This window comes from Sorghum bicolor, chromosome 10 (assembly GCF_000003195.3).
Source record: "Sorghum bicolor cultivar BTx623 chromosome 10, Sorghum_bicolor_NCBIv3, whole genome shotgun sequence".
In the NCBI taxonomy this organism is placed as follows: domain Eukaryota; kingdom Viridiplantae; phylum Streptophyta; class Magnoliopsida; order Poales; family Poaceae; genus Sorghum; species Sorghum bicolor.
The window spans coordinates 7,216,549-7,238,183 of NC_012879.2; the positions used below are offsets into that span (position 1 = coordinate 7,216,549).

General features: G+C 45.0%; 3 protein-coding genes across 3 annotated transcripts; 1 reads left to right on the forward strand and 2 right to left on the reverse strand.

Annotated features, from left to right (window-relative positions):
* On the reverse strand, window positions 225-1,838 carry LOC8070775 (12-oxophytodienoate reductase 1). The gene is made up of 2 exons (XM_002438007.2): window positions 1,381-1,838; window positions 225-1,288 (listed from the first exon to the last, which is right to left on the reverse strand). Exons 1-2 carry the CDS (start codon window positions 1,730-1,732, stop codon window positions 483-485), a joined length of 1,158 nt encoding a protein of 385 aa, XP_002438052.1. The 5' UTR covers window positions 1,733-1,838; the 3' UTR covers window positions 225-482.
* LOC8070776 (12-oxophytodienoate reductase 1) lies at window positions 6,811-8,398 on the reverse strand. The gene is made up of 2 exons (XM_002438008.2): window positions 7,883-8,398; window positions 6,811-7,790 (listed from the first exon to the last, which is right to left on the reverse strand). The coding sequence occupies exons 1-2, from the start codon at window positions 8,232-8,234 to the stop codon at window positions 6,985-6,987; spliced, it is 1,158 nt and encodes a 385-aa protein (XP_002438053.2). The 5' UTR covers window positions 8,235-8,398; the 3' UTR covers window positions 6,811-6,984.
* On the forward strand, window positions 9,816-19,106 carry LOC110431070. The gene is made up of 3 exons (XM_021449762.1): window positions 9,816-9,857; window positions 10,396-10,549; window positions 18,694-19,106. The coding sequence occupies exons 1-3, from the start codon at window positions 9,816-9,818 to the stop codon at window positions 19,104-19,106; spliced, it is 609 nt and encodes a 202-aa protein (XP_021305437.1).

A 21,635-nucleotide genomic window follows, 5' to 3' on the forward strand; every position in this document is an offset into this window, starting at 1 on the left:
TGTTTGAATTAACAATACATCTAGTGGCAGTAGTTTGTAATTTGTATAAAGGTTTTTGATGGACTAGGAATAAATCAAATAAAAACAGTGGTGATATTACGTGATCCACTTCTTCGTTTGTATTGGCGGCTCCTCTGAGGCGAGGATTCAATGGATTGCTGCAGGGTTTAGAATATTATGATTTGTTGGGTAAGCTCACAAAAAGCTATAAGCTGACACGGTAGTGAAAAGCAACACGAGGATTCCATTGACCATTGTAGTCTGCCAAAGAAGGAAATTTGAAAAGGTACACGTGACAACAATTCTCTAGAAACAGTAGTTACTTGTTCTAATAGTAATTTCAGCAAGTGCATTTATTTCTCCTTATAGACAACATGATGTAATGAACCTGCCACAATGTCAATAAAGAAGGACGGAAATAATAATGAACTCATACTTGATGAACCATCCACATTATTAGTTGTGATCAGATATCTGCATGATTAAGCTTGAGTAGTTGAGTCATCATTATTGCTACCGTCTTCGAGGAAAGGATAATCCGTGTAGCCAACAACGGGATCTTGTGTGTAGAACGTAGAACGGTCGTACTTGTTCAGTGGCGCATTCAGCTCAAACCTCTTAGGCAGGTCCGGGTTAGCCAAGAAGAGCCTTCCATATGCAACAAGGTCAGCATAGCCTTCTGCCACTACCTTGTTGCCTTCCTCCCGATCATACCCGCCGGCGGCGATAAATGTGCCGTGAAACGCCTTCCGGAACGGCAAGAGCCTGTGAGGAATCTGCCTGCGGCCGTCGACCATCGCCATTCGAGGTTCCACCATGTGGCAGTAGAGGAAACCCTCGTGCTTATTCAGTTGCTGGATCATGTAGTGGCCAAGCGCCACCGGATCGGAATCCACACAATCAAAGTAGTCGGCAAAGGGCGACAGCCTGATGCCCACGCGGTGCGCGCCCACCTCGCCGACAATGGCGTCGACGACCTCCACGGCGAAGCGGCACCGGTTCTCCAGGCTGCCGCCGCCGTACTCGTCTGTGCGGTCGTTAGAGCTGTCCTTCATGAACTGCTCGAGGATGAACCCGTGCGCGCCGTGGATCTCAACGCCATCGAAGCCGGCTTCAATTGCGTTCCGTGCGGCTCGCCTGAAATCGTCGACAATCCCGGGGATCTCCTCGGTCCGCAACCGGCGCGGCTTCGAATACACCATTACGGGCTCGCCGCTCGGGGAAATTTCGGCCGGGGTAATTTGCTTGTCCGTGCTCGAGATCGGTGCCTGCCCGTCCGGCTGAAACTCTGCCAATTGGATCAAAGGAAAAACCAGTAACCAACCACACAACAACTCCTCATCAAATAATAGTACAATCAGAACTGACGAAGATATATACCATAGGTGGAGACCCTGCCGACATGCCAAATCTGGCAGAAGAAGATGCCACCCTTACGGTGGACGGCGTCGACGATGGGCTTCCACGCCTCGACCTGCTCCTGCGTCCAGATGCCAGGAGCCTCCGGGTACCCCTGCGCGGTGGGCGACACCCCCGTGGCCTCCGCGATGAGGAGGCCACCCTTGGTGGCGCGCTGCGAGTAGTAGACGGCGGCGTGCGGCTGCGGCACGTTGCCGTAGGAGCGGCACCTCGTCAGCGGCGCGAGCACCACCCGGTGGGAGAGCTGGAACTGGCCCATCTTGTACGGCGTCAGCAGCGGGATCACCTCCTTCGCTGCTTGTTGCTGCACCATCTTGCCTGCTTGTTTTGCTCTCGGTGGTCGCCGGCGTTCTCTGTTTCTCGCTGTGCTTCTGTTCTGCTTCTTCGGCGTCTCCTGGCTGGGGTGTCGCTGTATATTTATACGTGTCGAAGTGGGGCGCTCCAGGGCGTGCTGATGCCAGCTGCCGGCCGTTTGTTTCTGACTTTGTAGATTGTTCCCGGTGCACCCATTGCAACGCGTTGCGTCACCCTTTCCGTCATCCGCTTGGCGTTCAGGTCTGTGGCAGCAGCGGCGGACAAGTACGCGCCCAGGCCTGATTCTCATTTCTCACGCAGGTTCGTCGTATCCGGTCGTGTTTCGGCTGCACAAGTGTGGGCTGTTTGACTTGTCGTGCGACTGTGCGAGAAGTGCATGTCATCTGAAATAAGAGATGACGCGACTAGGACGTGTGACATTTTACACGTAGGATCTTCTTCGCCGATCATCCCTATGCGCACTTTTTTAGTTCGTCCAATCACGTATCAGTAGAATAGCACGCTTATTAAATTCACGTAAACATGCTTGCAACGTGCGTTCATCAACTTTTTTTCATTTTGAATGTTTCAAAATTAGATTGGATATTGCACCAGTAACATCCGTGGCTGGCGGTCAGCAATCTATCGCTGGGCTTCGGCTCCTACCTTGCGGTGGCTGGCGGTCAACAGTCTGTCGCTGGGCTTCGGCTCCTACCTTGCATGGCATGCCTCACCCTCTCCTCTCTTCTCCATCCCCTTCCTTCCCTTCCTTCTATCTCGCCGTGGCAGTTCAAGCTCGCTGGAGAAATGGAGGGATGCGGACTGTCTCGCATGCAAGCACATGGTATGGGTGAGACGAGTTGTTCGAGCAGCGTGGAATCCGAATGGACAGGATGCACAACATTGAGCAAGAGCGAGAAACGGAGAGCAGCCATGGGTGTCTGGACACGAGCGTACGTCCAGACATCCAGGCGCTAGCACTACCGTTATTCAAAAGCAAAAAGTTTGATATATTTCGCATGTTCAAGATCATGATCCACAAATAATAATTTGTTGTCAGCATATTGTAAGATAGATAGACCCTCATATGCAGAACCACTCCTACTCACAAACTGGTAATATTCTCTTTTTCTCCACCAATTCAAATTGCTAATATAGCCATTAAGTTGTATAAAATTGAAAAAAGTGGATCACCATGTCTAAGTCATTTTGTGTGTGGGAAAGATGTCTCCAACATCACCATTTATACACCCACACAGCCTTTTCAAAAATTAATAATGGAGGAACTAAAATTGCCAACATTGCAACATATAAACAATTTAGTTGAATAAAAATGGGATGGTGGGCTCGTCTTAGCTCTTACCCACCAAAGGTTCTAGATAGTTTTGGGTGACTAATGAGGGCGTGTTTGGTTCACACCTCTTAAAGTTTAGTCACCTAAATCAGCTCCAAAAGTTTAGTCACTCTTTGTTTGATTTGATTTAATAAAAGAGATTAAGAGAGGCCTTTTAGTCCTTCTTAGCCAGGGTGTATGGATCCAGAGTGACTAAAAGGTGAGCTTTAGTCCCATTTAGCAACTGACTATGGTAGGCTGACATATGTGTGTACTATTGCTATGGTAGGGAAGAAGATGTGATCTTGTGTTCGTACGTCAGCGAGTATTGATCTTTGGAGTTGTGCCTTAATTTGATTAATGAGGTGAAGGACTTCTTGTCCAATAATTTTGCACTCGATCCTTCCTCTCGGCGTAGGCACACTCCTGTTCCTGGCAATCAAATCCACAACAAAGGAGAACATCTACTTTGACTACTCCAGTACTCCTACATGTACAAGTCTACTTTCTGACTACGCTGTAGAACTCATTCTGCATTGGTCCATGATATCCGTAAGCTCCCTTATCGACCAGTGGGAACAATGTTGTGGCCCTAGTCCTATCTAATGGCATAATGCTACAACTCCAATTCTTTTTATTTCTTTTTATATGTTCAAATACTTGTTAAAATTATTTTACTAATTTTCTAGATTAAATTGTACCTAAATTTTTCCATGTTGTGAATTATATGTGTGGGCGTTCATATGTTAGGCGAGTAGATTTTTACGGTACACTACATGTCACAATAGATGGCAACGACTCCATAAAAGAAGCAATGAATGAAACAGACATGATATAATAAACGGGGACAATGTTCTTGCAGATATCCTTGTGGAGTTGTGGGACACAAGGATCATGGGAACTTTACAAAGATTGAACTTCTGAAATTGTAGAGGCTGAACTTCTGAAAACTACTATCACTAGATATGTTGTTAATTCAAAAAAAAGATTCTTATATAATACCAATAAGCCAAAAATGTCAGGCTTCATCTTAAAAACAAGCGACATGTATGTCATTCGTCCAATTTAGGTTACTGCACTAGAAAACCTAGTTATTCCACAGTTTAGATGTTCCTTAGATTAATCACAAGCAAAATTAGAATGCTAGATGCTAACAAAATGCAGGCAGTCTTTTACTCAAAACTGAAGAACATGGCCTTAAGTATGCAAGCAAAACCTTACGATCCCAAGCTTAGGACCTGTTTGGAACGGAGGAGTGTGAAATAGAGAGATAGGGGAAAAAAAAAAGAATACAAAAGGAATAGGTGTATAGCAGGGGAATCTAAAACACGGCAATTTTGAAAGCTTTGGTGTTTGGACTAAAGGAGTATGAGCACCACCGGAATTTAAGGATTAGTGATAAACATAATTGCTAAATTATTATTATTTTTCTTTCACAAAGCGGCATATATTAGTTATTAAATCAAAATATCCTGGTCAGCCACTTATGGTAGAGCTTGTTGAAACCATGGACTCTAGTTTTTTAGTGTTAATCAATTTGTGCTCGGCGGTTTGCTTCCATGAAAGCATGCACCAGTAACATTTGGGCAGTCTCAATGCTATTATATTAATAGTAGTTTCTATCTCTATTAATTATCTTACCAACTCAGCAAAAATCTGACGTGACAATCTAATTAATGAAGAAAGAGAGGAAAATATGAAGAAATCGTTTCTCACATGAGAAACCATGTCTACTCGTCATCCAATGCACGAAGAAACCTGATAGGTTACCAATATGGATCGGCACGAGGGTGGCCCGATCTTCACGACAGTAGATCAAAAGAACAAGGATAACTTGCTGCGAGCAGCGGGTAACTAGTTTTAGACAAAGGTTGGATGCGACCAAGCGACGGGGAGAGAGGCACCGAAACCGCGAAGACTTCGACTCGATCTCCGAACGACCGCAGAACCACAATCCGGAACTAATCCACACAATACGGCGCAGCCGAACGGAAGCCGTAGAGCACGAAGTAGGGGAACCCAGAGGATTCACTTCACAAGTCCATGAAGAACAAGGAAGAACAAAGATTGAGTAAGGCACTCAGCAGCGTGGCTGTAATATCATGTAGTTTATCAAATGATCAAAGGTTTCTAATAGCTTAGAGGTAGGGGATATTTATACTAGGAACAACCCTCCTAGATAGGTATGAAAACGAAACAGAGTTTGTGAGGGAAGGCAATGTGAAAGGGCCCTCGGAATGGATTCCCGAACTGGCTTCGCGTTACTATTGGCCTCCACATTAGTTTCCAATAAACTGACCATAAATTTTTATTGGGAAGTCCAAATGACGAACCGTTTCTTGGGTGTGAAACTAGACTCCAAGAGCATTCCAGCAATGTATGCCATGCACCATGAAACGTTGTAGATTGGTACAGTTTTGCACGTCAAGTTGTACCAACATTCTATCACGATAGAGTGTTGACCTTCTGAGCAGTCTTGACTAATCCAAGCATAACTCTTGATTGCAACGTCCAAATGAGATGAGACTTGAGGCATTGGAAAGCAGACTCGACAAGATTTCCAACAAGTCCTCATGGGCCTTCATAGCTTTTGTGAGTAAAAGGTTACGAAGATTTATTTGCACTGGTCCGTTCTTGACTTCCACTGGTCCATTTTTTATTCTTTGGTACGTTTTGTAGTGTCTTCTAGGACTTGCACTGGTCCGTTTTTTAGGGTCAGATTCATCCTTCTCTTCTTCTATATATATGAGTACAATCAAGGTAGAACACTTAGGTAGTATATAATTCTCATTAATGTTAAACTGAACCTCACAAAGTAGCACGTGGACCTCTTGTTGTAGCTTCTTTGCAGGACTATGTGTAACCGGTCCATCGATGACTTGGGCTGGTGTCGGTGTAGGTAAAACTTGAGTAGTTGTAGCTTGACTTGGAGCTTGTGACATCTTGCTTACTGGCGTGGTCATATCAAAACCGCTAGTTTGCCATTGGGAGGAAACGAGTGATTTCTATCGATGGGGCCCACGACAAGACTTCCTCCTCTGCACTCGCTGTCGCGCCGCCGTCGCTCAAGCCACGCCACCGTCTACAGGTCGCTCGCGTCATCCGCAGGCCGCACTGCTATCACCGACGCCACTCATGTTCGCATACGCCGCGCTGGCCGCGCTGTTGTGCTGGCCGCGTCACCGTTGTGCCAACCGCCGCGCCGCCGATGGCCTGGCCTCTGCCTTGACGGCGCTCTCCATGGCGAGGTGGACGCTGGCCATAGGACACGCAGCCATCCATGGCGAGGTGCAGGTCACGACGGCGCTCTGCGTGATGAGGTCGTGGTCGCCTGGCCCGTTGCCTCGACGCTCGACGACGCTGTTCGTGGACGCGGCCATCATGGCGAGGTGCAGGTCGCGATGGTGCTCTCTGTGGCGAGATCACGGTCGCCTAGTCCCTTGCCTCGACGGCGCGCTCCATGGCGAGGTCGCGGTCGCCGCTGCCCAAGCCACTCGCCGTTCGTTTTTGCTGCGGCCTCCCATGGCAAGGTGGAGGCCAACCGAGGAGGAAGACGCTACTCTCTGATCGTTCGTGCAGGCTCGCTTGGCTCCTAGCGAGCAAATGTGCTGCGGCTCAGGAGCATGGCGATGGACTATTAGGGATAGAAACTTGCATTGCGTGATATGATTTCTATAACTGGTTTCTTTCTGATGTGGCTGTTATGGAAATCGTGACTAGTTTTTTCCATTGGGACTGTCTTTAGGACTCATGAGTCTCTGAGATTTCTTCAACAAATTGAAACCAAGACTAATAATTTCATCAAGTACATTTATTTCACCTCACACTTAATACAGAATGAAACCACACGATGTAATGAATCTGCCACAATGTCAATAAAGGATGGTGGAAATAATGATATAAATACTCCTACTTGATGAACCAAACGATTTGCATGATTAAGCTTGATTACTTGACTCATCATTATCGCAATTGTCTTCAAGGAAAGGGTAATCCGTGTAGCCAACAACGGGATCTTGCGTGTAGAACGTAGAACGGTCGTACTTGTTCAGTGGCGCATTCAGCTCGAACCTCTTAGGCAGGTCCGGGTTAGCCAAGAAGAGCCTTCCATATGCGACAAGGTCAGCATAGCCTTCTGCCACTACCTTGTTGCCTTCCTCCCGATCATACCCGCCGGCGGCGATGAATGTGCCGTGAAACGCCTTCCGGAACGGCAAGAGCCTGTGAGGGATCTGCCTGCGGCCGTCGACAATCGCCATTCGAGGTTCCACCATGTGGCAGTAGAGGAAACCCTCGTGCTTATTCAGTTGCTGGATCATGTAGTGGCCAAGCGCCACCGGGTCGGAATCCACACAATCAAAGTAGTCGGCAAAGGGCGACAGCCTGATGCCCACGCGGTGCGCGCCGACCTCGCCGACAATGGCGTCGACGACCTCCACGGCGAAGCGGCACCGGTTCTCCAGGCTGCCGCCGCCGTACTCGTCGGTGCGGTCGTTAGAGCTGTCCTTCATGAATTGCTCGAGGAGGTATCCGTGCGCGCCGTGGATCTCGACACCATCGAAGCCGGCTTCAATTGCGTTCCGCGCGGCACGCCTGAAATCATCGACGATCCCGGGGATCTCCTCGGTTTGCAACCGGCGCGGCTTCGAATACACCATTCCGGACTCGCCGCTCGGGGAAATTTCGGCCGCGGTAATTTGCTTGTCCGTGCTCGAGATCGGTGCCTGCCCGTCCGGCTGAAACTCTGCCAATTGGATCAAAGGAAAAATCAGTAACCAACCACACAACAACTCCTCATCAAATAATAGTACAATCAGAACTGACGAAGATATATACCATAGGTGGAGACCCTGCCGACATGCCAAATCTGGCAGAAGAAGATGCCACCCTTACGGTGGACGGCGTCGACGATGGGCTTCCACGCCTCGACCTGCTCCTGCGTCCAGATGCCAGGAGCCTCCGGGTACCCCTGCGCGGTGGGCGACACCCCCGTGGCCTCCGCGATGAGGAGGCCACCCTTGGTGGCGCGCTGCGAGTAGTAGACGGCGGCGTGCGGCTGCGGCACGTTGCCGTAGGAGCGGCACCTCGTCAGCGGCGCGAGCACCACCCGGTGGGAGAGCTGGAACTGGCCCATCTTGTACGGCGTCAGCAGCGGGATCACCTCCTTCGCTGCTTGTTGCTGCACCATCTTGCCTGCCTGGTCTCTCTCGCTCTCGCTCGCCGGCGTGCTTGCTAGCTCTCTGCTCTAGCTTGCTTGCTGCTTCGCTCGCTGCTCTGGCTTCTCGCTTTCCTTCTGCTCTGCTTTCGCTTGCGTTGTTTCTCGCTGTGCTTTTCCCTTTGGCCCAGGGGTGTCGCTGTATTTATATAGGTGTTGGTGTGGGCGCTCCAGGCGCGTGTGCTGGTGGTGGTCTGATGCTTATTGGCGTTGCTGCCCGCCAGCCGTTTGTTTATGATTGTCTAGATTGTTCCCGTGCCTCATCGCGTCACCCTTTCCGTCATCCAGGCATTGGCAGCGTGCGTGCCGCAGGCCCGCAGCCATGCGCCCATGATTTCTCCTGTCCTCACGCAGGTTCGTTGTAACCGGCCGTATTTCGGCTCCAACCACAGGTGAAGTTCAGACTACGGCCGGACCTTTGACTTGTGTACTTGTCGTGCGAAAAGTGCACGTCAAATACAATCAGTGATGACGCTACTAGCAGGTGTGACATTTTACGGGTAGGATCTTCTTCGCTGATCATTTCTGTATAATTTTTTGTGTTCGTCCAACCACTGATATTTTACTACATTCTCATAAATGTACTCATAGATTCATGTGTTGGAGTAAGATCTGAATTCTAACTTACTGGGATAACTGCACTGTAGTTCCGGCTATATTAATTAGCGGATTTGTTTCTATATTAGATTGCAGTCCATTTGTACATCTTGTAAGCCACATAGGAAGAGTGGAGACGAGTCATTGCATTCACCGCGTTTGGTAAGATCTAGTCATATAGTGAAGATCGACGGTTGGCGCCCGTGGTTTCTCTCCACAAAGGGTTTTCACATAAAAAATTATGTCTCATGTTTGATCTTTACTTGCTAGAAGCATATGGGAACTTTGTATAAATTAGTTGGAAGTTAGCAGCCGAGTGTTGTAATTCACTTGCTAAACAATATGTTTACGAAGTTGACAAGTAGGAACCTTTGCCCCGTCCACTTGAGCTCAAAAAGCGGCTGTTGTAGGTAGCTACTACAGTACTCTCCGACTCCAAGTGTTTTCTATCCTAAGCTCCTATATGATTTTGTATTGGAAACCTCAGACTATTTCTAAGACAACTGAGCCTTTCATGCTTCGATCGTTTCTTACCCCTTTCTCATCTACAACCCTATATTTTCTTCGATTTATCCATCCTTCTTCTTCATGGGCACACATGCGGCATGCCATGGCCAGCCATAGCTAGCCCCATTGAAAGACATGTCATCATCCTTACTATTCATCACGCCAGCCCAAAACTTGAATTCTCCATGTTTATATTATAGACAACAAAGTGATTGATGAATATAGTACATGTCAAAAATCATCTCACTACAAGGAATGGGTCTTTCCATGACGGGTTACCGGTGACGTTTAGAGAAACCATCATAGACTTGCATTGGTTACCATTGGGGTATTACATGTATGCCAGTCGACCGTCACGAATCATTTTGGGCTACTCAGTGATTTATCGATGACGGATGATTTAGTTTCGTCATGGATGAATCATCCAACTTTTCTCCAGCGTGCGCTGACATGGACATGGCCCGCCTGTCAGTGAGTTTAATTGACCTATCGGTGAGTTTAATTGGCAAAAAAATGGAGGGTAGAGGAATCGACCCTAGGACCTCTGGATTGCATAGGTTACGGCTAACCACTGGGCTATCATATACTTTTCAAACATTTGTGATATATTATTTTATTTGTATTAAAGTTTAGTGTTTTCAAATTAAGGATGATTTTGACTTGTTCGTTCAGGATTCACGGGACACTCACGCCAACAGCATTTGCGACCGCCGCTGCCTAGTTAATCAGAACAAAGAAAATAGGTAGCAAATAAAGTTAACTAAATCTAATACATAATAACAAGTGCCATTTTAATATGTAAAGAAAAAAGGCTGATTTCAATCAAAAAAACCAAAAATGGATCGACCCAAACCTGTCCAGGCCGATTTGGCACCCTATCTAAAAATTTCACTTCCTGTGAAATTTCCTTGTTGCCCTACCCGCCAAAAATCTACTGCCTCCCGCAGTGGAAACCCTGAGGACATTTTCGTAATGTGGAACAACCATATAAATAGAGACCGCCAGCCAAGCCCTGTCCAATTCCTCCCAGACCACACGCCGCCGCCGCCGCCGCTCGAAGCCATTCGGCAGCCACTGCGGCGGTTCACTGGGGCCAGGAGGCGACCTCGACATGTTCGTCAGGGTGCTCAGCCTCGACGCCGCCCGGGCCGCCACCACGGAAGAGGACATGGACGTCGACGGCGGGCGCCCCCCTGCCCAATTCCACTTCTACGGTTGTTCACCGTTTCCTTTCCGAGCGAACGATCAGGCCAGCTTATCTCCTTTCCTTTTTAGCGATTATTTTATATTCCATTCCCTTTCCCTTTCGGTCTGTTGCCAAGCACAAGCAACCCACACCCACGCCACCCCATTGTCTCCGCCGATTCAGCCTTTTGCGCCTCCCTCCCTCAAATCGGCATCCCCATCTCAACCACCATCTTCTCCGTCCCCGATCTCCTTCCTCGCACTGAATCTGACCATGGCCTTCCCCTCGCACCTCAGATCTCCAACTTCTATGCTCAGATTAGGCGGCAACATACTCAGATCGGGTGCTTCCTAGGGGCACGAACACCCATGGCGGTGACCTAGCGAGCCCCATGGACAGCTGACGCGGAGACCTGGCGTCCTCGTAGACTACCGGCACCTGCACGGCTGCACGAACACCTGGTGCAGTGACCTCGCGTGCCACCGTCAGGCAGCACTCGCATGAACGCCCAGCTTGTAGATCTCGCTGGGCACCGGCGGGGACCTTGAAAGCCCAAGTTTGGTTTTGGTAATTAATGACACCAAGTTGCTAATGCCTTGTGTCTAAGTGATTTGAGTTAGGCACATCAACACATGTGACGAAGGTGCATGGTGGCATGGAGAGGTGGCCACATGATCACAAAGGGATGAAGCATGAAGCGAAGATCATGGTGTTAGAGGAGGAGCAAAGTGATCAAGGCAAAGGTATAAACATAGAGTTTTACTTTTGCCGGTCTAAAATGAGTTGAGAAGTGATTGACCGAGTTTAGGATAGATAGCCGACTATCAAGAGGGGAAATCACGGTCATCTCTCGAATCAAGTGCTACTAGGTCCATATCTTGAGCAGATGCATTAGGATCTAGTAAAGTGTTGACTTAACTCCTTTGGTGAAAATGTTTGTGAAAAGCTAACTCACTTGCACTTTGGTGGTGGACACATGTTGGTGTTAGCACATTTACAAAGGAGGTGGAGTTCCTAGGGTTGAGAGGGGAGGTGCACTTCGGCGCTTTTGAGAAAAATAAGTGCACATTTTCTATTGCGTCGATGGAAATTTGAAGAAGTCACGGGAGTGTTTTCTCACTAAGAAACACTCACCGGACGCTGAGTGCGGAGGCACCGGACGCTGGCCTCAGAGTCCGGTGTGCTTGACCCTGCTAGGGTTGAGCACCGGACGCACTCTGAGAGCGTCCGGTGGTTAGCGTCCGGTGTGCGGGCGTTTTGCGACCCTCTCTGCGCATGGGTCCGGTGAGCACCGGACGCTACCGGTGCTTAGCGTCCGGTGACCCGTAGGTTTGCGGAACTCTCTGCGCATGAGTCTGGTGTGCACCGGACGCGTCCGGTTGAAAGGTCCTTGTTTGGTTTTGGTAATTGAGTGACAACTTAGATGGACTAATAGTGTTTATGTGAGATACACAGGAGATTAGTCCACAGGTGATGATATGATGATGGAGGAGCTCATTGCATATGAGACATGACATGGAGTCATGTGACCAAGGTGGAGAAGATCAAGATGAGGCTTGGCTCGATGGACCGGTTGCAAGAGTGAAGGGCAAGTCGGAGGCTTTGAAGCGAGGGACCGCGTGTGACGGTGTAGCTTGAGCAAGACTTGGCGCCGATGGACCGAGGCAACGGTGAAGAGCAAGTGAGGTCAAGATCGATGAACCAATACGGTCACGTGATGATATGAAGTGGATCATATCATTTGGTGATTGGTTGGTGCATGTGTTGCATCAACATTGGAGGAGATGAAATGGAAAGCGCAAGGCAAAGGTATAACTTAGGGCATTTCCATTTCACCAGTCATAGGTGTGTAGAGAAGTTTATGACCGGATTTAGGATAGATGGCCGTACTATCAAGAGGGGCAAACTTGTTTGCATATCGGTCATCTAGTGCCACTTGAGCGATCTAACTTTGCATACGTGTTAGGATCGAGTGGCGTGACAAGTTGAGAGGCTAACTCCCTTGGAAAAATATTTGAGAAAATGCTAACACACGTGCACATGGTGGTTTACACTTGGTGGTGTTGGCACTTTTTCAAAGGAGGTGGAGTTCCTAGGGTTGAGAGGCGCTTTTGAGAAAATTAAGTGCATATTTTCTATTGCGCCGGTGGGAAATTAGGAGAAGTTGCGGGAGTGTTTCTCTCTGAGAAACACTCACCGGACGCTGGTGTTGGCAAGCACTGGACGCTGGTCCAGAGCGTCCGGTGTGGTGTCTTTGACTCAGTGAGCAGAGCGCACTGGACGTTGGCACCGGACGCTGGGCGGTTGCTGTTCGAGCGTCCGGTGGTGCGTGACGTCAGTGAGTGTTTCTGACTGGAGAGCACCGGACGCTCAGGGTGCGTCCGGTGGCTTGCGTCCGGTGACCGTGCGAGTTTGCGGAGCTCTCTACGCACGAGTCCGGTGAGCACCGGACGCGTCCGGTGTGACGCAGTAGAGCGTCCGGTGGTGCTGTGCAGGCGCGCGTGCGCAGTAGCCATTGGTGGCAACGGTCGTTTTCAAACGGCTAGTGACACGTGGCTGACGCCCGAGCACCGGACGCTGGGGGTTGAGCGTCCGGTGGCTCCCTGTGAGCGTCCGGTGCCCACGTGTTTTGCCCAGTGAAGGGGCAACGGCTAGTTTAGCCCTTGGGGCTATAAATAGAAATGGTGGTCGGCCTTGGCTGGTGCTGAGCACCCTTGGGACTTAGTGTCCATGCTTGGGGAGTGCTAGTGAAGCCTCTAACTCACATATGCTTGATAGTGTTCATCCGATTGTGTGAGTGAGCGATTCTAGTGCGTTGCATTGAGAGATTGCATCGAGTGGCACTAGGTGTTCGTGTTGCAAGCCGGTGGTGCTTGTTACTCTTGGAGGTTGCCACCTCCTAGACGGCTTGGTGGCTTATGACTCCGTCGAAGCACGCAAGGAGATTGTGCGGTGCTCCGGAGAAGAGATTGTGAGGGGTACGGTGCTCACCCCGCGGGGATCGCGAAGAGCAACTCTATTGGATCGTGCGTCTCATTGAGCTACCTCACTTGTGGGTAGGTTCTTGCGGTGTCCTAGTGGGTACGAGGTTCGTGTAACACCTCTTAGCCGCCGAACCACCAAGTGTTGGTCGACACAATGGGGACATAGCTTGGTGGCAACCAAGTGAACCTCGGAAGAAAATCATCGTGTCAACATTGTTCTTCCCGTTGGTTTGCAAGTCCCTAACACAAGCTTGTTTTTACATTTCTACATTTGTGCTTGTGTAGTTGCTCTTGTAATTAGTTAGCTTGTGTAGCTTGCTAGTTGCCTTCTTGCTTGTGTAGCTAGAAGTAGTTCCCTTGCGTGACTAATTTGGTTTGTGTAACCTTGTTAGTCACCTTGCTTAGTTTGTGTAGCTAAGTAAGTTGCGCTCTCTAATTTGGCATTAGTTGCCTTGTTATTGAGCTTGCTAGTGAGCTTAGGCTTTGTGCGCTTTGCCTCACTAGTTTGTGTAGGAGCTCCCCGGTTTGCAAAGTACTAGTTGCATAGGTTTGTGTGACCTTGCTCCTAGAATTGGTTAGGTGAGCTCTTGCTAAGGTAGCACCTTGCTTGCTTGTTTAGGATCTTTTGAAGGTGCTAGAGAACTTAGATAGAGGGGTGTAGTCTTGGCTAGACCGATAGTTTTAATTCCGCATTTGTTTTCGGTTAGCCGGCGTAATAACTTTTAGAAAGGACTATTCACCCCCCCTCTAGTCCGCCATCTCGACCCTTCACCGGTGTAGACCTGCAGAGCGTCCGGTGATCCGCAGGTGACCGTTAGGATCTGACACACGAGATTCAAGAAGGACACGTGGCCAACTCCAGTACACCGGACGCTGGGGGTCGAGCGTCCGGTGCTCACTTAGTAGCGTCCGGTGCCCCCGTTTTTAGCCCAGTGAAAACAGCCAACGGCTAGTTTCTTTGAGGGGCTTATAAATAGTTGGTGGCCGGCTTTGGGAGGTTCTCTCTTGCACATTTGATTACTTGAGACATACATTGAGCTAGAGAACACTCCCTCCACTCATCTCCTTGCTTGATTGCTCATCCTAGTGAGATTGAGTGAGATTCAAGTGCATTGCTTTGAGAGTTGCATTTAGTGGCACTTGATTCTTGAGTTTGTTGTGGATTTCTTATTACTCTTGGGTGTTTCCCGACGCTCTAGACGGCTTGGAGCAGCGGTGGTGTTGAGCTCGTGATTGGAGATTGTTTCGAGCCTCACCAATTGATTTGTGAGGGGTTCTTGAGCCTTCCCCGCGGGAGATCGCAATTGGCTACTCTAGTGGATTGCTCGTGGCTTGGAGGATCCCCATCTTGTGAGTGGATGTGCGGCACCCGCTGAGGGTTTGGCTTTGAATTGCCAATCAGCTCGTGATCCATCAAGTGGGTGTATCGCCACAACGAGGAGTAGCTTGCCGGGAAGCAAGTGAACCTCGGTAAAAAATCTTGTGTCATCTCTTGCCGAGGTCTCTCTTGTGATTGTGTACGTGATTGATTGGATATATTTCTACTCTACAACGTTGGTATAACAATCACTCCTCTCTCCTTTACCTTTGTGCATACCTTGCTAGTTGTGTAGCTTGTTTAGCTTAACTATCTTGTTTAGGAGTGTAGCAAGCTTCTAGTTGTGCTTTCTTGTTGTAACTAGTGTTTAGCTTTCTTGCTAGACTTGTGTAGGTGGCTTGCATAGATTAGTAGTGCTAGTGCTAGAATAGCTTCGCCTTTTGTTTTACTAATCAACTTGTCTAGTTGAAGTTTGTAGAAATTTTAAATAGGCTATTCACCCCCCCCCCTCTAGCCATTTGGACCTTTCAGACCTCAGCGTGTGTAGACTCCTGAACCAGGGTATACAAACAGTAAGGCGCGGGACTCACGGGGCACTAATCCGTTCCTCTGCATTTCAGCAGGTATAATCATTTTCTATCTCTGATCCGTGCATATTAAAAGCAGTTGCTGCTGAGAGTTGGAGTTTATTGCCTAACTAGTATAACGAGTTTGAGTTTGTCACCTTCGATCTGTGCATAGTACTTTTTTTTGCAAAGTATGAATAAACAATAAAATAAAATTATAATTGTCTTATTTTAGATATGATTATAAATAATTTTAAGAAAACACACGATCTTAAAATTACATGGATGAGATTCTACTCTTCATCTAGTTCATGTTGTTGTGTACTGAATTTCTGCCATATGTACTCTATCAAATCTTCCTTGAGATGGATGTGAGTGGATCAATTGCGAATTTTGAGAGAATTTTCATGTCTTTGTCTAGTACATCTCTGAATCCATAGATTGGTCCATGTGCAAACCTAGTTAAATTTGAGGAAGATTGCCCTTGCTCATATGTGTTATCATTTGGTATGTCTTTAGATAATTATGCTTTGCTTAAAACCTGGTCATTTGTGTTCATGTTATCAAAGTTGACATATAGTTTGATTAAGACACCATTGTCTACTAGTGACTTTAGGATTTTATATTTTCATGGAATATATAAATGTCTAGTATGGTGTGTGGTTTGCTTCTTCTGAAGTCATTTTTCCTCTAGCTTATTCATGCATCTGGTGCCTGTGATGATATTGACATTTGTTAGACTATATTTTGCTCGACTGCATATTCTCTCTAATTAACTGTCACTGTTTTGGACTCAGAACTAGGATAGTTTTAGTTCTATGTATTTAGCTACTTCCATTTCCCACCTTATATTTATGGATGTTTGAGGTTTACATTTTTATATATTTTAATCATAACATGTTCCTTCCAATCAATTTCTTCCCCATCCTGTTCAATGAGAAATTTACTTGACTATTTCAATTCATACTTGTAGTGTCATACTTTATACCATCAACACTTAATCTCTATAAATAATTAAAAGTATTATTTTCCTAAAACAAAATAATCATATGAAATGACTAAACTGAACATATGGATAGTGCCTGATAACACAAGATTGGATGGTACATGATATCATTTAACTAATGCAATTTGTACTATAATATGTGAGCAGTAGTCAAGAGGTTGTATCATTAATCTGCAGTAGTGCATATTTTAAATAAACACAATATTACTAGTGAGTTCTACATATAAGTTACATATTTATTTTGTATAATTTGTACATAAACATAACTTTTTTATAAAGTAGTGTAACTTATGTACCAAAGTTATATTGTGTTACTTAAGTTGCGCAGAATAACTTATGAACATAAGTTTAATAAAATAATTTATGCATAAAACTTTTATGTCTAACTTTTTGCACATAACTTTATGTCTAACTTTTTTATAAAATCTATAGTTGTTCACTGTCTAACTTTTTGTCCATAAGTTGTATGGTTTATTATATTTTCATATAACTTGTAGTCGTTAATGAACTTGGTTTATTAAATTACATGCTTAAGTTTTGTTTGTAACCTTTATGTCTTAAATGGGTACTTACTTATCCATTCTAATAAGACTTTTAATATATTTTTTTGCTTTTCACTCAACTGTTATATCTAACTTTTTGTACCTATGATTTTTGTGTTCGAGAATCCTTATCTTTGCTCTTTCTCAAACTTGTCATGGTATTCGATTTCTACATCAACAAGGTATGACAGGTATGATTTTGTACTTAATTTATTACATTCATTGCTATAGGAAATAGTTTCTTCTATTTTTTATGAGATTCTTCATTCAAATGTGCTTCTTAATTTGCTCTATACATTTGTCATTCAAACGTGTTTATTAATTTGCTATATACATTTGTCCTATATAGATTTTTATCTATTTTTTGTTTTCATGTGTACTAACTAACTTAGTTGATTAACTTATTCTACAAAGTTATGTATCTAACTTATATTTTTATATGTATATTATCTAACTTAGTTGGTTCAGTTATTATACAGAGTTATGTATCTAGTGTTATTATATCTATGCTATCTAACTCATTTGATTAACTTACTATCCAGTGTTATGTACTTAACTTGTGTTTTTGTCTGTATGTAAGATAGTCATCTTACTTTTCCTATTAACTTATGTTTTTCTTATTGTGAACTTTTTTATTTGTTATTTTAAATATTAAAATATTTTGTAGATCTTTCAATTGAAGACACATATATGCTCAATGTCATAGTTACAGAGATGCAGAGACTATCATAGTTGCAGAATTTATGAAAGTTATTATTTATCTGGTTGCTAGTTTGCATCATATTATGGAATTTATAGTGTAGTATATGTTACAAAAGTTACTTTTATTTTGCTCTCCCACCCGTTTTAAAACCCTATTCCCATGTCTCCAAATGATCTCAGTTTTAAATCTTATTTATATGTCTAACTTATTGTACATAAGTTCATTAGGTTTATTGTATTGAGTTATGTATCTAATTCCTCTTTTTATGTATAGGCTACCTAACTTACTAGATTAATTTAGTGTACAAAGTCATGTAAGTAACTTGTGTTTTTCATGTGCTGCATGCTAGCTAACTTACTTGTCTAAGTTACTATTACATCTAACTTGTGTTTTGTATTTGTTATTTTAAATTTTACAATTTAATTATTTTACAGATCTACGAATTGAAGAAACAGATGCTGAGGTTATCACTGCACAAGTTAAAAAATCAATTATTTATCTTGGTTTTCCAAGGGTGCATCATCATTTTATGGAATCTATTGTGTAGTATAAGTTGTAAAAGTTACTTTTATTTCATCTCCCACCCTTTTATAAACCCTCTTCTCATGTCCCAAATGTTTAGTTTTCTAAAAAGAGAAAAAACGACTCTTGAAACCTAAAAGGGAATGCAGAAGAACGACTAAGTTAGCAATGTTAAGTTAGTCCTCGAAGTTATGTTGTTTAAAAGCACTGCTAATTTAGTACGGTTAAGTTTATCGTGGAAGTTAAGCTTTTTAATTATGTTTTATAAGTTATGAGCACATGCTTCTTAAAAAATGAAAAAATATTAAAGGGCGGGTGATCCACCAAAAGAAAATGAAAAGAGAATCGAATGCCTCAAAAGAGAAAGAGAAACAATTTCTTGTTCTGTCTAAAAAGAGAAAGTAATACGTGTACTTTCCAAAAAGGGTAAGAGAATGCCAGTCGGAAAATGACCGTTAGTTTCAATTCCACTGAACGTTCGTAAAATAGTGAAGTCGCGCCCCCCGGCACCCGGTGCTCGCCACCAGCAGGAGGGGAGCAGCTGCAGCTGTGGATGCGCGGGCACCGTCGCGCCCCTCCTCGCCTCGCCTGGCGCTAAAAGGAAGAGCGCTTGTGGCGGCGGCGGCTCGGGTTCGACTCCGGCTCGACGTTCGCGCGGCGAGGTCGACGTGGTGCAGCCGCAGAAGCGGCGGCACCTGGCGTGGATGCGGTCGCACCAGGGGCTCCCGTCTGGCTCCGGCAGGGTCTCCTCCGCACCTCGTGAACCGCCGCCGGCGGTGTTGTCCCGCTCGCGTCACAGACGTACGGTGGCATTGGCGATGTCTAGGATTCGACGCCGCATCGGGAAGCCGCCGCCGACGAGCCACCGGCGGGAGCCCAGCCTCGGACGGCAGTTCTCGCGGATTACGCTGTAGGCGAGGAAGCAACTTCGGTGAAGGGAGGTAGGCTATCGCCCATGATTTCTTACTGCACTTTGCAAAATTATGGGATTCCTCTAGCAGTTAGCCTACTGGTAGTAGCAGTTCTTCATCTTTTAATTAATTTAGAATCAATGAACCTAGCAGTAGCAGCAGCAGCGTAGTTAAACCTGACAACTGGATCTTGCAGCTATGAAATGCACATTGCAAAACTGGTGAGTTCAAATCAATGACTGTCTGTACTCATGTATGTGATTTCTAGTTCTAACTCTTAGTCTCTTATGATGTATGAGGGCTCTAGTTCTATTTCTTTGTCAACTTCTATAATATTTCTGTGTCAAGTTATGTGAAATGGTGCTTCTGTTAACTTGACTATCATGATCTGGGAACTAGTATGTCATATTTCCAATGGTTGTGCTCAACTTATATGAAATGGTTCTGTGCATTTTCTGTGAATTCCTTCAGTGCATTATTTGTGAATTGTTCTTGTCAAATGCTTCCTGTGTAGTTTCTGTGAATTGCTTAGTTTTGAAACTATCCTTTGATTCAATTTATATTCAGGCAGAGAAGTACAAAAACGAACCACCTAATGCACTGGATGTGTTTAAGGACTGCCACTATAGCAAAAAGAAAGGCTTTACTCCTGAAGTTCAATCAGTTATTGTAAGTAAAGCGAAAATTTTAATACATTAAGTTCAGATATGTCATGAACCTTGATTTAAGTGTTTCATCCAATGCTAGGTCGAAATGGAGGAAAAGCTAAATGCTGCTGTAGATGATGGTGAGCAGCCAAAGAACGTGGAGCAGGCTGTCTGTGAGGTTCTTGTTAAGAAAACAAAGAAGAAGAACAGTTTTTTGGTAATTTGTGACCATGATCTGTCAGCTGCAGCAGCAATGCTGTTTATTTCCTTTTGACAGTAGTGGCAACATCTGTGATCATGGTGTATGCATCTGCAGTTCTATGGCAGACTATGTAACTGAATTATGTTATGTTATGGCATTGGACCTCTATTTATATGTATCTTGAGCTGTGTTGGTGATGACCTGTCGTGAGTTCCAGTAACCATTTGTGATGATCTGAATGTGGTGATTCAAATTCGAATTTGAATGCTTGATAAAAAAATAAATTTGAATTTGTGTCAATTTAAATTTGAATACGTTAAATTTAAATTTAAATTTAAATTCATGGTGACATGGCAAATGATGACTTGTACCAATTTCTATGACGGTCCAATTCATCACAATGAGCCTGTTTCTATTGTTCCTGGCTAGTGACCCATGACGAAAAAACATGTCAATCGATGACGGGTATAATTGCTCTAGTAAATATATGACGTGAGATACATGACGGATTCGTTAATCGTCATCATAAGTTAATCATGACGTGTTTTCGACTATCTGTGACCAATGCAACCTGTCATGTAAAGCACCAATCCTTGTAGTGTCCATAAGACGAGAAATTTAAGTTGCCATATAAAATCAAAATCTCACTCTAGGTACTAATGTGTTGTTCATCAACTATAGAAAGAATAAAAACCCTAGCCTGACGCAACACCATTGTGAGTAGGGTTGTCCCTATTGTTGGGTATGTCTAGGGGCAGGCTATGAACAGCACAACAATAGTGATTGTGGCCAGTGGCACCCCGACAAGGCTAGGTGACGTCCTGGTGAGTCTGCGATGGTCCAGCGCGTACCTTGGGTGGCAGCGGTCAAGACAACGGTGGTAGGAGTTGGAACACCAAGACTTGCACTAGAAAAGCAAAACAATGCACGGTCGCATGAGAGGGGTAGGAGTGAGGAGAAAACTCGAAACCAGGGCAAATACGGAGTTTCTATCAAGCAATGAAAGTTATCAATTGGAGAGAAATTTTAGTAACTTCTTATTTGCAAGGAGATGTTTTACCAAGTTGTTGGAGGGGTGTTTTATTTTCTTTGCTAAAAAAAACCCTAATGGCTGATAAGCCATAACACAAAGTACTGTTAGCTGATTTGTTATGAGAGAAAAATACTGCTAAATGGGTGGCAAATTCGGCTGATAAGTTCAAACGAACAAGGTTATGTCGGCTCAAAGTTTGGTGTTTCATTAATTTTCTGCCTCGTTTCCATATAGTTCCTCTATATCTGTAAAACTACCTCACGTGCTAAGAGAGAGAACGAAGGGAGCAATATATATTAATATTGAAATATTTTTCATGACAAGTCAATGACACTTACTAAGAGTTATAAATATTTATATTTATATTAAATTTAAAATAGTGATTTGGGATAATATTAGGAATTTTATGATAGTGTGAGTATATGCCAAGTGATACGGACCCACCACGCGCGTGATCGAATCGCTGATGGTAACGCACCCAGGCACCCAGACACCGGAGAACTTTGTTTGGTTGGTCCCGTTAACTCCAACAGTTTGGTAAAAGTATTTGACATTTTAAGATTTTTTTCAAAATAAAAAAAAAATAGTCTCCAACAAATTGGCAAAACTACTTGATATTTTTTTAAGTTTGGCAAAATTCCCTCTTCACT